Source organism: Crotalus tigris, unplaced genomic scaffold (genome assembly GCF_016545835.1).
Source record: "Crotalus tigris isolate CLP2741 ecotype Arizona unplaced genomic scaffold, ASM1654583v1 scf7180000020352.946698, whole genome shotgun sequence".
Classification (NCBI taxonomy): Eukaryota; Metazoa; Chordata; class Lepidosauria; order Squamata; family Viperidae; genus Crotalus; species Crotalus tigris.
Genome location: NW_024097981.1, coordinates 303322 through 316648, shown reverse-complemented (window position 1 = coordinate 316648; position 13327 = coordinate 303322). Strand labels below are relative to the sequence as shown.

Sequence of the window (13327 nt, the reverse complement as noted above, 5' to 3'; positions counted from 1 at the left end):
TGTATTCATAGAGAGTCTATTCTATTGGCTTTCAAAAGCCAATAGAATAAAAGGGAGTAGCACAGCTAAGGAAAAAGAGGAAAAAATGGCAGACTGAATTGTTTGGCGACCCCTGTGAAATGGTCGTTCGACCCCAAATGGGGTCCCGACCCACAGGTTGAGAACCACTGATTTAGATGGTGCAATAAAAGGGGTGTGTGGAAATCAAGTGGCAAGGAGTCCCAAAAGTTTGTCCTGGCTTTTGCTGAAAAAAAGGGATTAGTTTAGAGTAGTGGTTCTCAACCTGTGGGTCGGGACCCCATTACTCTCTTGAATAGAGTAATTCTATTGGCTTTCAAAAGCCAATAGGAATTGTCCAGGCTGTCTCTGCCCTGCTGAGCCCACCGAAAGTCCCATTCTGCAAACGGTGCTGCACCAGTTGAGTAGTCCTCGACTTACGACCGGTTGAGTAGTCCTCGACTTACGACCAGTTGGGGGGTCGCGGCATTAAAAAGGTTGAGAACCACTGGTTTAGAGAGTTCATGGCTGGAACAAGATTTGATACCCTCTTAATGACACTGTTGAATCAAATGTTTCTAAAACTCGATAAAAATATAGGAAAACCTTGAAAAAAGGGCTGGGGGAAGATGGATGATTTTTCAGGTTTGGGATGAGCAAATTAAAAGCACAGGTAGCCCTTGACTTTACAACCATTCGTTTAGTGACCATTCAAAGTTATGATTCGTTTAGTGACCATTCAAAGTTATGATTCGTTTAGTGACCATTCAAAGTTATGACTTGTTTAATAACCAAAGTTATGACTCGTTTAGTGACCATTCAAAGTTATGATGGCAGCGAAAAAGGTGATTTAGGACTGTTTTGCACAATTACAACCATTGCAACATCCGCGTGGATCAAAATTCAGATACATGGCAACTGACTCGTATTTATGATGGTCGCAGTGTCCCGGGGTCACGCGATTGCCTTTTGCAACGTTCTACCAAGCAAAGTCAATGGGGAAAGCCAGATCCACTTAACAACCATGATACTAACTTAACAACCTCAGTGCTTCATTTAATAACAATGGCAAGAAAGGTTGTTAAATGGGGCAAAACTCAATAACTGTCTCACATAGTGATAGAAATCATGGGCTCAATTGTGGTCGTAAGTCAAGGACTACCTATACCAGTGATGGCGAACCTTTTAGAGACCAAGTGCCACCAAACCGCCGCGCCCCTGCTCCACCCGCCCGCCTGCTCCGCCCCTTCTGCCGCTGTTCCGCCTGCCCAAAGGTCCACCCACCACCTCCAGCCCTGCGACAGCAGATCCCCCAGGCGGTCCTGCAGCGCCATGGTGGCCATGCCCTCCACCCATGCCCAATAGCATCATCTGCGTGCGACGGGGCACGAGGGCGGAGTCACTTGTCCCCACTGCCCGGCTGCCATGTGCTTGGCTGTGCTGCTCCACGCAGGCTGCGCCGGGGGTTGAAAGGGAGGCTGTTGGTGAGGGGGCCACGGGGAGACGGGGCTGGAGTGATGGTGACGTGCTCACAGAAAGGCTCTGAGTGCCACCTCTGGCACGCGTGCCATAAGTTCGTCACCACTGACCTATACAATGAGGTCTGTGGAGAGCAGCAGAGAATTATCCAGACCAGTGGTTCTCAACCTTTTTAATGCTACGACCCCCCAACCGGTTGTAAGTCGAGGACTATTCAACCAGTCGTAAGTCGAGGACTACTCAACTGGTGCAGCACCGTTTGCAGAATGGGACTTTTGGCGGGCTCAGCAGGGCAGAGACAGCCTGGACAATTCCTATTGGCTTTTGAAAGCCAATGGAATTAGACTCTATTCAAGGGAGTCTATTCTATTGGCTTTCAAAAGCCAATAGAATAAAAGGGAGTAGCACAGCTAAGGAAAAGGGGGAAAAAATGGCAGACTGCGTTGTTTGGCGACCCCCGTGAAATGGTCGTTCGACCCCAAATGGGGTCCCGACCCACAGATTGAGAACCACTGATCCAGATGTAGCTGAGGATCTGCCAGCAAAAAATTTAGTGTCGCATTGGGAACGGCCTTGGGTGACAAGGAAGAAATTGTGTCTGGGGAAGTAGCAGATAAAAGGACGAGGAGCCCTTAGCTGCATAACAGGAAGAGAAAAAAAATTAGGAAAGAAAGAAAGGATTAGGATGGATCTGATCAATTACAGATAGTCCCCGATGTATGACCCACAACTGAGCTCAAATTTTCTTTTGCTAAGTGAGATTTGGCCCCCCAGCCTTTCTTGCCTCAGTTGTTAAATGAATCAACGGAGTTGCTAAATTAGCAACCCGGTCGTTAAGTGAATCTGGCTTCCCCCGTTGACTTTGCTTAGGCAAAGGTCGCAAAAGGGGTTCCCATGACCTTGGGACACTGCCACCGTCATAAATATGAATCAGTTGCCAAGCGTTTGAATTTTGATCACGTGACCATGGGGATGCTGCAAACGTCGCAACTGGTCCTTTTTTCAGTGCCGTTGTAACTTTGGACAGTCACTAAATGAACTGCCGTAAGTCGAGGAATATCCTGTATCAGGATGTAAAAAGAGAGGCGAGAGACTCTCTTACTTGAGAAATTGTTTTAATGCCTCTGACAACAAACTAGAATCAGCTCATCGTGTCGTGCTTCCCGTCTGACCCACTTGGGGTGCAGATATCAAGCCCACTTGGGGTGCGGACATCCTAGGGAACTGAAAAATTTTGTTTGGCCTAGCCAAAACATCCAGGCCTATTTCTTGGGATGGAAAGGGGGTTTTATTTGTGTATTTATCACAATTATATAGTCGCTCCTTCGCAGCCACGGATGTCACCCTGGGTGGTATACAATAAAAGGAAAACTGTGAAAACAGTCTTAACTAATTAAAAACATAAATACTGTATAAATGAAGCCATAGGAGAAGGCCTTTAATGTCTTAGGCATGAAAGTCGGCTGGTAGATTTTCTTCAGAGAATAATTCCCCAGCCTACGTGATTTAAGATGGATGGACTTCAATTCCCAGAATTCCCCAGCCTGCATGCTTTAAGAAGGATAGTCTTCAATTCCCAGAATCCCCAGTCTGCATTCTTTAAGGTATGTAGACTTTGACTCTGAGAATTCCCCAGCCAGCATGTTTGAGATGGATGGACTTCAATTCCCAGAATCCCCCAGCCTACATGCTTTAAGATGGGAGAACTTCAACTCCCAGAATTCCTCAGCCAGGATGCTTTAAGATGGGAGAACTTCAACTCCCAGAATTCCATGTCTTGAAAGGAAAAAAAAACAGTGGTCTTGATTTTTAGTTATTTACATTTTTAAAGATTTTTTTTTCTTCCCAAATTTTCAAATTTGACTTCAGGGGCACTTTTGGGAAGGTCAAAATAGTCAAGAAGGTGGTTTTGATTGCATTTACTTTTTGGACTCCTTTGTTGATTTAAAACACGGGAAGAAAAGGGAGACTTAAGAAAAAATGCCTTTCATAGAAAATAATTTCACTCAAATCTTTTTTTAAAAAACAGAGTAAATAGCATGCCAACAATGTGGCTGAGAAATTTACATTATTCTCGCTGGAAAAAAATAGTTGAGCTGGCCTCACTTCTGTTTGTGCTTAAGAACAGGATAAAGAATTATGAAAATCTCTTTTGTAATCTGTTTGGGGACCTCTTAGGAACAGTACATAGTTTTAATAGCAGCGCAAACTTAAACCTGTTTATGAAACTTGGGTTGCGAAACAAATCAGCTACGCAATTTTATTTATTTTTTGTTAAGTTTTAGTTCCACCCATCCATTTGTCGAAGGATAAATGACACTTTTGGACAAACTCAACTTCGTTCCATTTTGGAACGGAATTTATTTTTCTCAGATCAAAACTCCATTCCCCAAAGACATTTATTGAAGCATCTAAATGGTTTCCTGTTTCTGAAAACTAGGCTTGATTGGAAATTTATACAACCGAGAAGATCCGAGAAACTTTTTTGGGGGGGACTTTTGACTAATTGCTGTGTTTATTCGGAGGAGCTGTGTTTAAAAAAAGTTTTGTCAGCTAGGGAAAAGTCCAGAAGAAAAATGGGTGTTCTTTCAAAAACAAAAAAAATGGAATTATGAAACAATAACAGAAAAAGTTCAAATATTTTCAGAGAGGCTGGAACAATAGTACAGTACACTTCCAAGTTGGGGTTGAAACCTCCAGTCTTTTCAGTTTCAAAATACAGGTAGTCCCCGAGTTACGATCACAATTGAGCCCAAATTTTCTGTTAAGTGAGACATTAATACCACTCTTTAATGTATTAATACCACTCTTTAATGCCTTGGTAAGGCCACACTTGGAATACTGCATCCAGTTTTGGTCACCACGATGTAAAAAAGATGTTGAGACTCTAGAAAGAGTACAGAGAAGAGCAACAAAGATGATTAGGGGACTGGAGCTAAAACATATAAGGAATGGTTGCTAGAATTGGGTATGTCTAGTTTAACGAAGAGAAGGACAAGGGGGGACATGATAGCAGTATTCCAATATCTCAGGTGCTGCCATAAAGAAGAGGGAATTAAGCTATTTTCCAAAGCACCTGAAGGCAGGACAAGAAGCAACGGGTGGAAACTCATCAAGGAGAGAAGCAACCTAGAACTAAGGAGAAACTTCCTGACAGTTAGAACAATTAATCAGTGGAAAAACCTGCCTCCAGAAGTTGTGAATGCTCCAACACTGGAAGTTTTTAAGAATAGACTGGACAGCCATTTGTCCGAAATGGTGTAGGGTTTCCTGCCCGAGCAGGGGGTTGGACTAGATGACCTCCAAGGTCCCTTCCAACTTTACTATTATTATTATTATTATTATTATTATTATTATTATTATTATTATTTGTGAAGTGAGTTTTGCCCCATTTTATGATTGTTTTTTGCCACAGTTGTTAAGTGAAACACTGCAGTTGTTAAGTTAGGAACGTGGCTGCTATCATTGACTTTGCTTGGCTGAAGATCTCAAAAGATCGTAAAATGGGGCAAAATTCACTTAACAACGGTTTTACTTAGCGACAGAAATTTTGGGGTCAATGGTGACCGCAGCTTGAGGGCTGCTTGTATTTTTGCTCTTTAAAATTTCCGTGATATAAACTTGGGTAAGTCTCTGAACAATCGCTCATCAAATTCTTCCTGATTTTGCAACCTGATTTGATGAAAAGTAAGGAAGTCAGACAACAGCAGAATTGTTGTGTTATTGTTTAATTCAGGAACTGAATTAACTTCTATTAAATCACTTAAAGAGGGCTGTCATTGGGTAACTCTAATATTATCATATATCAATAGACTTCAAGGTGTTTTTCCTGGCAATATGTATTTGTATATACGTAGTCCTTGTCTTACAACCACAACCGAGCCCAAAATTCCAGCTGCTAAGTGAGACCATTAAGTGAATTTTGTCCCATTTTATAACCTTTCCTGACATCGTTGTTAAATGAATCACTGCAATTATTCAGTTAGTTAGCACAGATGTGAAGTGAATCTGGCTTTGCAGATGACATTATTTGTTAGAAAGTCACCCAAGGGGATCACGTGATCCCAAGACACTGCGACCGTCATAAATATGAGTCAGTTGCCAAGCGTCTGAACTTTGATCATGTGACCACGGGGGACGCTGCCACGGTCGTAAGTGTGGAAAATGGTCCTGTCACTTTTTTCAGTGATGTTGTAAGTTTGAAGGGTCACTAAATGAATTGCTGTAAGTCAAGACTACTTGCTCATTTAGTGATCATTTGAATGGCACTGAAAAAAAATGACTTGTGGCCGTTTTTCACACTTACGACCGTTACAGCATTCCCATGGTTATATGATCAAAATTCAGATGTTTGACACTGATTCATATTTAAGATGGCTGCAATGTCCCATCAAAATTATGCTTTGTTTAGTGACCGTTCAAAGTTATGATTCATTTAGTGGCCATTCAAGGTTATGATTCATTTAGTGACCATTCAAAGTTATGATGGCAGCGAAAAAAGTGACTTAGGACTATTTTGCACAATTACAACCATTGCAGCAACCGCGTGGTTACATTCAAAATTCAGATACTTGGCAACTGACTTGTACTTATGACAGTTGCAGTGTCCCGGGGTCACATGATCCCGTTTTGCGACCTTCCCAACAAGCAAAGTCAATGGGGAAGCCGGATTCACTTAACAACCGTGTTGCTAACGTAACAACCGCTGGGATCCATTTAACAACTGTAGGGAAAAAGGTCATAAAATGGGGCAAAGCTCACTGAACATCTGTCTCCCTTTGCAATGGAAATTTTGGGCTGCCCTTGTAGACTGCAAATCTAATCCATATTAACTTAACAACTGCAGAGATTCATTTAACAAAGTGGTAAAATGGAACAACACTCATTAACAGCTCTTGCTTTGCAATGGAAATGTTGGGGTCAGTTGTGGTTGTAAGTCGATGGCTCCTTGTGTTTGCACTGAGTTGTGCTCTTTTGCACTTTCTCTGTGCATCCCATTAGGTGGAGGAGGGGTGTGCATGTGCGTGATTGTGTGTTTATTTGGATATGCCAAGAAAACAAAGTCTTTTTTATTGTTGCATTAGCGCGCACTGTGTGTGTGTATGTGTGTATACTGTATGTGTACAATGCCTCTCCTGAGAATCACATTTCAACATTTGGGACCTTTCTTAACTGCTATGTTTATAATGTTGATTTTAGTGCTGTGTTTATGGATATTCTAAGGAAAGGGTGGTGGTGTTGTTTTTTTAAATGTGGTTTCCGCAAACTTCGTTTGCTGGTTCAAATGTTGGCTGCCATAGGTTTGAACTTTTTAATACATTCTTCATGGCTTGTAAGAACGTCCAGCCAACCAATTATTGGGTAGTTTATAGGAAGCTTGTCCAGATGTAAAACCAGAATCGGAAATACTATGACTTTTTTTTTTAATTAATGCCTTGTGCAATATTGATCCTAAAGAAGGAGTGAAGAATGAAACATCACAGCTGGGATGGCTGTTTTTCATAGTTGAGGTTGCTAGAGGGTCAAGCAGATCACCAGGAGATTGCGAGTTCTAGTCCTGCCTTATGTACAAAGGTACGCTGGATGACTTTGGGGTAATCACCAGGAAACGGTGAGTTCTAGTTCTGCCTTAGGCATGAAAGCTGATTGGGTGACTATGGGACAGTCATTTGGAGATTGTGAATTCTAGTCCTGCCTTATGTACAAAGGCTCGCTGGATGACTTTGGGGTAATCACTAAGAGACGGCGAGTTCTAATCCTGCCTTAAGCATGAAAATTGGCTGGGTGACTTTGGGCCAATCACAAGGAGACTGTGAGTTCTAGTCCCATCTGGGCCATGAAAGCTGATTGGGTCACTATGGGCCAATCAGCAGGAGAGGGTGAGTTCTAGTCCCTTTTTAGGAACGAAAGCCAACTGGGTGACTTTACATATATTAATTCCGGAGGTTTTAAAAGTTAAAGTGCAATTGAAATCAGAGACTTGACTTGACTTTTACAACAAGCAACTGGGGGAAAAAAGCCACGGAATTCTGTTTTTATACACGATAATTGCATTGAGATTATAATTTGAAATTTTGAACAGTCTTTAAGCCAGGGGTGTCAAACTCAATTTCATTGAGGGCCTCATCAGCATTGCGGTTGCCCTCAGGGAGGGGGGGCTAGTGGGTGGGTGTGGATGGAGTGGGTGTGGCCTACTGGGTGGGCATGGCCAGCAATACATCGTTCGTGTCAAGGGTGCCTGTGGGAGCCTGGGCAGGAGTGGGAGAGATCTGGCAGAAGGGGGGGGGGACCGGGGCAAGCGCCAAGGCACGGTCCACTGGAGGAGCCTCACTGCCTGCCAAAACCCCTCTCCCATAGCCCATCAAGCCGGATATGTGAAGTAGGCGAGGGCCATTCGCTGGCCACTTCCAGGCGATGGTGCATTTCTTCATTCCTCACAAAGGGGGACACCTCCCCAGCATGCAACCAGGGGGCTGGGCCGACGCAACAGGGGTCGGTTCCTTGCTGTTTCCGGACAGCCTTGTGGAGCTAAGACTGAATGTGTTTCAGCATAGATGGCCACCACAAAATTGTACATTGGCTCCTGGCCGGCCTGGGCCAGGGTCAAGGCAGAGGGGGCCGTTCCCTCACTGTTTCCAGGATGGCTTCGCGGGCCACATGAAACTACTTCGCGGGCCACATCCGGCCCCCAGGCCTTGTGTTTGACATGTCTGCTTTAAGTGATCTGTCGCACATGCAGGATTACTTGTCTTTAAATGGATTTTCTGTGGTAGATACAGACGGGAATCCTACCCCAGATTGAGGGCCAAAAGAATCGTTAATGCAAAGCATTTTTCCCCAAGATAGTAGGCCCACTAGGCATCTTGGACTACAAGTCCAATTACGTTGCTCCAGCAAAGTCCGCAAGGCAAGGATGTTCAAGGAAGTTAGCAAGGTTTTTTTTCCCCTCCAATCTTCTCTGCAAATACAGGTAGCCCTCGTTTTAGCCACATTTCATTTGCCACAACGGTCGTAAGTGTGAAAAACAGCCATATATCCCTTTTTTCGGTGCCATTCTACCTTCCAACAGTCACTAAACAGAATTGTTGTAAGTCGAGGACTTGAATAATCACTTTTAAGTGATCCCGTTAAGAGCCTTTAAGATAGGAGGCTCAAATCTGTCAGATTACATTTCCCATCCTCCCAGCGAACATGCATGCAGTGGATGATGGGCACCCCAGTCCAGCATATCTGATGAGGATCCAGAGGTGAAAAATGAGAAGGAATTCAGCGTGGGAAGATAAAAAGAACAAAACCCCAAAACACAGACACACAATCTTTAAAAACATCTGAGTTCCTTTCGATTCAGTGAAAAACTATATATAGCTTGGAGGATTACAACTAAAATAGAAACTAAAAACTTACAAGGAAAGGAAGGGCTTAATCTGGCTTCTATACTGGTAATCCTTGACTTACAACTATTCATTTAGTGACAGATTGAAGTTAGAACAGCACCGAAAAAAGCGACTTACGGCCGTTTTTCATACTTACGACCATTGCAGCATCCCCTGATCATGGACACATGATCAGAATTCAGGCACTTGGGCAACTGACTCCTATTTATGACCTGGGGTATCGTGATCCACTTTTGCAACTTTCTGACAAGCAACGTTAATGGGGGGAAGCTAGATTCACTTAACAATCATGTGACTAACTTAACAACTGCTGGGATTCATCTAACAACTGTGGCAAGCAAGGTCATAATAAGGGGCAAAGCTCACTTAACAAATGTCTTACTTAGTAACAAAAATTTTGGGCTCAATTGTGGTCATAAGTCGAGGACTACCTGTAGAACTTCCCCTAGAACTAAGTGATTGGATGGACTACAAAGAGCACAATTCAGCACCCTAAAACATGCAGGCCCCTAATAAAACTGCCTTTGTATTATAGAAATAAGAGTAAGATGATGTAACTTTAGAAAGAGAGGTTAAATATATATATTTTACTTCTAAGTGCTGTGAAAATTATCTGAATAACAGATTTAAACATAAAATAAAGTTTAAACCAGGGGTCTTCAGATTTCGCCCTTTTATGACTTGTGGACTTCAACTCCCAGAATTCCTCAGCCAGCGTTGTAAAATGGGGCAAAACTCACTTAAAAATTGAAATTTTGGGCTCAGCTGTGGTTATACATTGAGGACTAGTTGTAGCTCACAGAACATCATCAAGGATCTCCCATTCCTCCTCTCCACATACCCCACTCCCTTCTAGCCCTGATGATGTTCTCTGGTTGGTCATGAAACGTTTGCAGGAAAACATCCAAGCTGAGAGAGGACAGAGGATCCCACAGCTCCTCCTCCTCCTTCTCCTCCTCTCCTCCTCAATTCCCTCCCTCTAGCACTGATGATGTTCCCTAGTTAGGTCATGAAACGTCTGCAAGAACATAACCAAGCTCAGAGAGCACCAAGGACCCCACAGTCGTCGTCTTCTTCTTCTTCTTCTTCTTCTTCTTCTTCTTCTTCTTCTTCTTCTTCTTCTTCTTCTTCTTCTTCTTCTTCTTCTTCTTCCTCCTCCTCCTCCTCCTCCTCCTCCTCTCCTCTCCTTTCTAGCCCTGATGATGTTCCCTAGTTGGGTCATGAAACGTCTGCAAGAAAACCAACAAGCTCAGAGAGCATCAAGGACCCCCACAGTCTTCCTCCTCCTCCTTCCTCCTCCTCCTCCTCCTTCCTCCTCCTCCTCCTCCTCCTCCTCCTCCTCCTCCTTCTAGCCCTGACTACGTTACCTAGTTGGGTCATGAAACGTCTGCAAGAAAACCAACAAGCTCAGAGAGCACCAAGGACCCCCACAGTCTTCCTCCTCCTCCTCATCCTCCTCCTCCTTCTAGCCCTGACAACGTTACCTAGTTGGGTCATGAAACATCTACAAGAAAACCAACAAGCTCAGAGAGCACCAAGGACCTCTCATTTCAGCCCTGAGCTATAAATAATCTTTTCTAAGGTAGACATTAGCTCATCTGCACCCGTTTCCTGTTTGATCTACCTGGTGAGGCTGAGATTAGTTCAAATTCAGCCACCCCAAATATTTATCGACTTAATGGTGCACAGAGTGCGGTGATGCAGAAAATATTTACTCAGAGGATATGACCATATTGGCAAACAGATTATATCCTAATGGAGTTATTACATTTTCTCAATGCTGGAAATGTTTACACTTGATTTTGCCTGAATTTGCCATGGATTTTAATAGCTGATTGCAGTGGTTGGTGGGGGGGTCTCCGAAACACCAATTACCCGCCAGGATTTTGGAAGCAAATTTGGACATGAAAGGCAACTGCTCTACAGTACTCCTTGAGTTACAACCATTCGTTTAGTGACTGTTCACAGTTACATTGACACAGAAAAAAAGCAACATGACCGTTTTTCACACTTACAACCGTTGCAGCATCCCATCCCCCATGATCAAAATTCCGATGCTGGGCAACGGACTCGTATTTATGTCGGCTGCAGCGTCCCGTGGTCATGTGATCCCCTTTTGCGACCTTCTGACAAGCAAAATCAAAAAGGAAGCCAGATTCACTTAACCTTGTTACTATATAGGTAGTCTTTGACTTACGACCACAGTTGAACCCAAAATATCTGTTGTTAAATGAGACATTTTTAAAATGAGCTTTGCCCCATTTTACAACCACCCTTGCCACTGTTGTTAAGTGAACCGCTGCAGTTGATAAGTTAGTAACACGGTTGTTAAGTGAATCTGGATTTCCCCATTGACTTTGCTGGTCAGGAGGTCGCAAAAGGGAATCACGTGACCCCGGGGACACTGCGACCGTCGTAAGTCTGAATCAATTGTCAAGCATCTGAATTTTGATTATGCGATCATGGGGCTGCTATAAAGGTCGCAAGTGTGAAAAATGGTCCCAAGTCACTTTTTTCAGTGCTGTTGTCACTTCAGATGGTCACTAAGTGAACGGTTGTAAGTTGAGGACCACCTGTAACCTAACAGTGATTCACTTAACAACAGTGGCAAGAAAGGTCATCAAATGGGAGTTGAAGTCCACACACCTTTAAATTGCTCAATTTAAGAAACAGTGATATAAGATTCCTTCCTCAATTTTCCCCACTGCCACCACAATCCTGTGAGGTAGGTTGGGCTGTAAGTAAATTGCCCATAGTCTCTTAGGAGGATTAGAACTCAGTTCTCCCCACACTTAGTCCAATCATTTCCACATTGCACAACATTGGTTTAATGATGGCTTATTGCGAGAGATCCAGATTAATCTAATAAAAGAAATTTCGAACTTGAAGAATAACCCTAACCGCTAAAATGATAAACAAATTATGTGTGTGTCTGTGACTTTCCCAGGGAAAAAAAAGCATATGATTTCATTAAAGCTAGGAAAATAAACAGAGGTGTTACAGATAGTCCTTACAACTACCAACAACACCCTTGTTATATGAAAAAATGTTCATAGGTCCCTTTTTTCAGTTTCATCGTAACTTTGAACGGACACTATTCATTTAGTGACTACTCAAATTGCAATCACACTGAAAAAAGTGATTTATGACCGTTTTTTACACGTATGTCTGTTGCAGTTATGTGATAAAAATTCAACAACTGGAACATACTTATGACAATTGTAGTGGGTTATTCACTCAACAATTCGGGTTACTAACTTAACAACTGCAATGATTCACTGAACAACAGTGGCAAGGGAGGTCGTAAGATGAGGCAAATATCACTTAACAACTATCTTATCCAGAATGGTACAGTGCAGGGGTAGTTAACCTTGGCTCTTTTATGACTCGTGGACTTCAACTCCCAGAATTCCTGAGCCAGCACAGCTGGCTCAGGAATTCTGGGAGTTGAAGTCCACGAGTCATAAAAGAGCCAAGGTTGACTACCCCTGGTTCAGTGTCTACTGCTTGAGCAAAGGGCTGGACTAGAAGACCTTCAAGGTCTCTTCCAACTCTTGGATTCTGTGCTCTTTTCATGGACAGTGGCATCTCGATTGCTTGTTACTGATTATTTATTTTCAGATTTCAAATTTCACGTTTGCCCTTCTTTGGCTTCGATTTGGCCATTTTTAAACGGTATTTTGTAAGGAAATGTTTACCTAGGACAGGGATAGGCCATCTTGGCTCTTTTACGACTGGTGGACTTCAACTCCCAGAATTCCTGAGCCAGCATGGCTCAGCTTGGAAACCTCTCCCTTTCCCCTCAGCATAACTGGCTGAGGAATTCTGGGAGTTGAAGTCCACGAGTCATAAAAGAGCCAGGGTTGCCTACCTCTGGCCTAAGGCCTAGGCCGCTTTATGACTCGTGGACTTCAACTCCCAGAATTCCTGAGCCAGCATGGCTCAGCTTGGAAACCTCTCCCTTTCGCCTCAGCATGGCTGGCTCAGGAATTCTGGGAGTTGAAGTCCACGAGTCATAAAAGGGCCAAGGTTGCCTATCTCTGGCCTAGGAGGAATGACAAACAGTTTCTAACTTTTTTTCCCCCTCTGGATTTCTTGTAGGTATCTGGAACAGCTCCAGAGTGTGCCATTATGATGGCCATTGAGGCTGAACGAGGAAAGTGTCTGAGATACTCCGTTTCAGATAATCTGACTTTAGGTAAGAGATTGGACAAGCTTTTCATCGCCTTAAACAGAGATGTTTAAGCTAAAACCAGCATTCTGGTTTCTGGGCAACAGAGTTATGACTGACCCCGTTTCTTATTATGGAATTGTCATGTTGTATGAGCAAAGATGTGACCTTTATTTCTGAACAAACATTTCTCTGAGAGCCAATGCTGATGGTCTCCACTGTGGTCAGCTCTTCAGCTATTAATTTGGAAGTTCAGACAATGGTCCATCTGATAAACAGACAAGAT

General features: G+C 43.2%; 1 protein-coding gene across 2 annotated transcripts in view; it reads left to right on the top strand.

Annotated features, from left to right (window-relative positions):
- The window catches only part of VIPR1 (vasoactive intestinal peptide receptor 1), a 75948-nt gene that overhangs the window by 18939 nt on the left and 43682 nt on the right, over nucleotides 1–13327 (top strand). For both annotated transcript variants that reach the window (XM_039366753.1, XM_039366754.1), the window contains exon 2: nucleotides 12972–13068. In XM_039366753.1, coding sequence (XP_039222687.1) covers nucleotides 12972–13068 — 97 coding nt within the window. The remainder of the gene's footprint in view (nucleotides 1–12971; nucleotides 13069–13327) is intronic.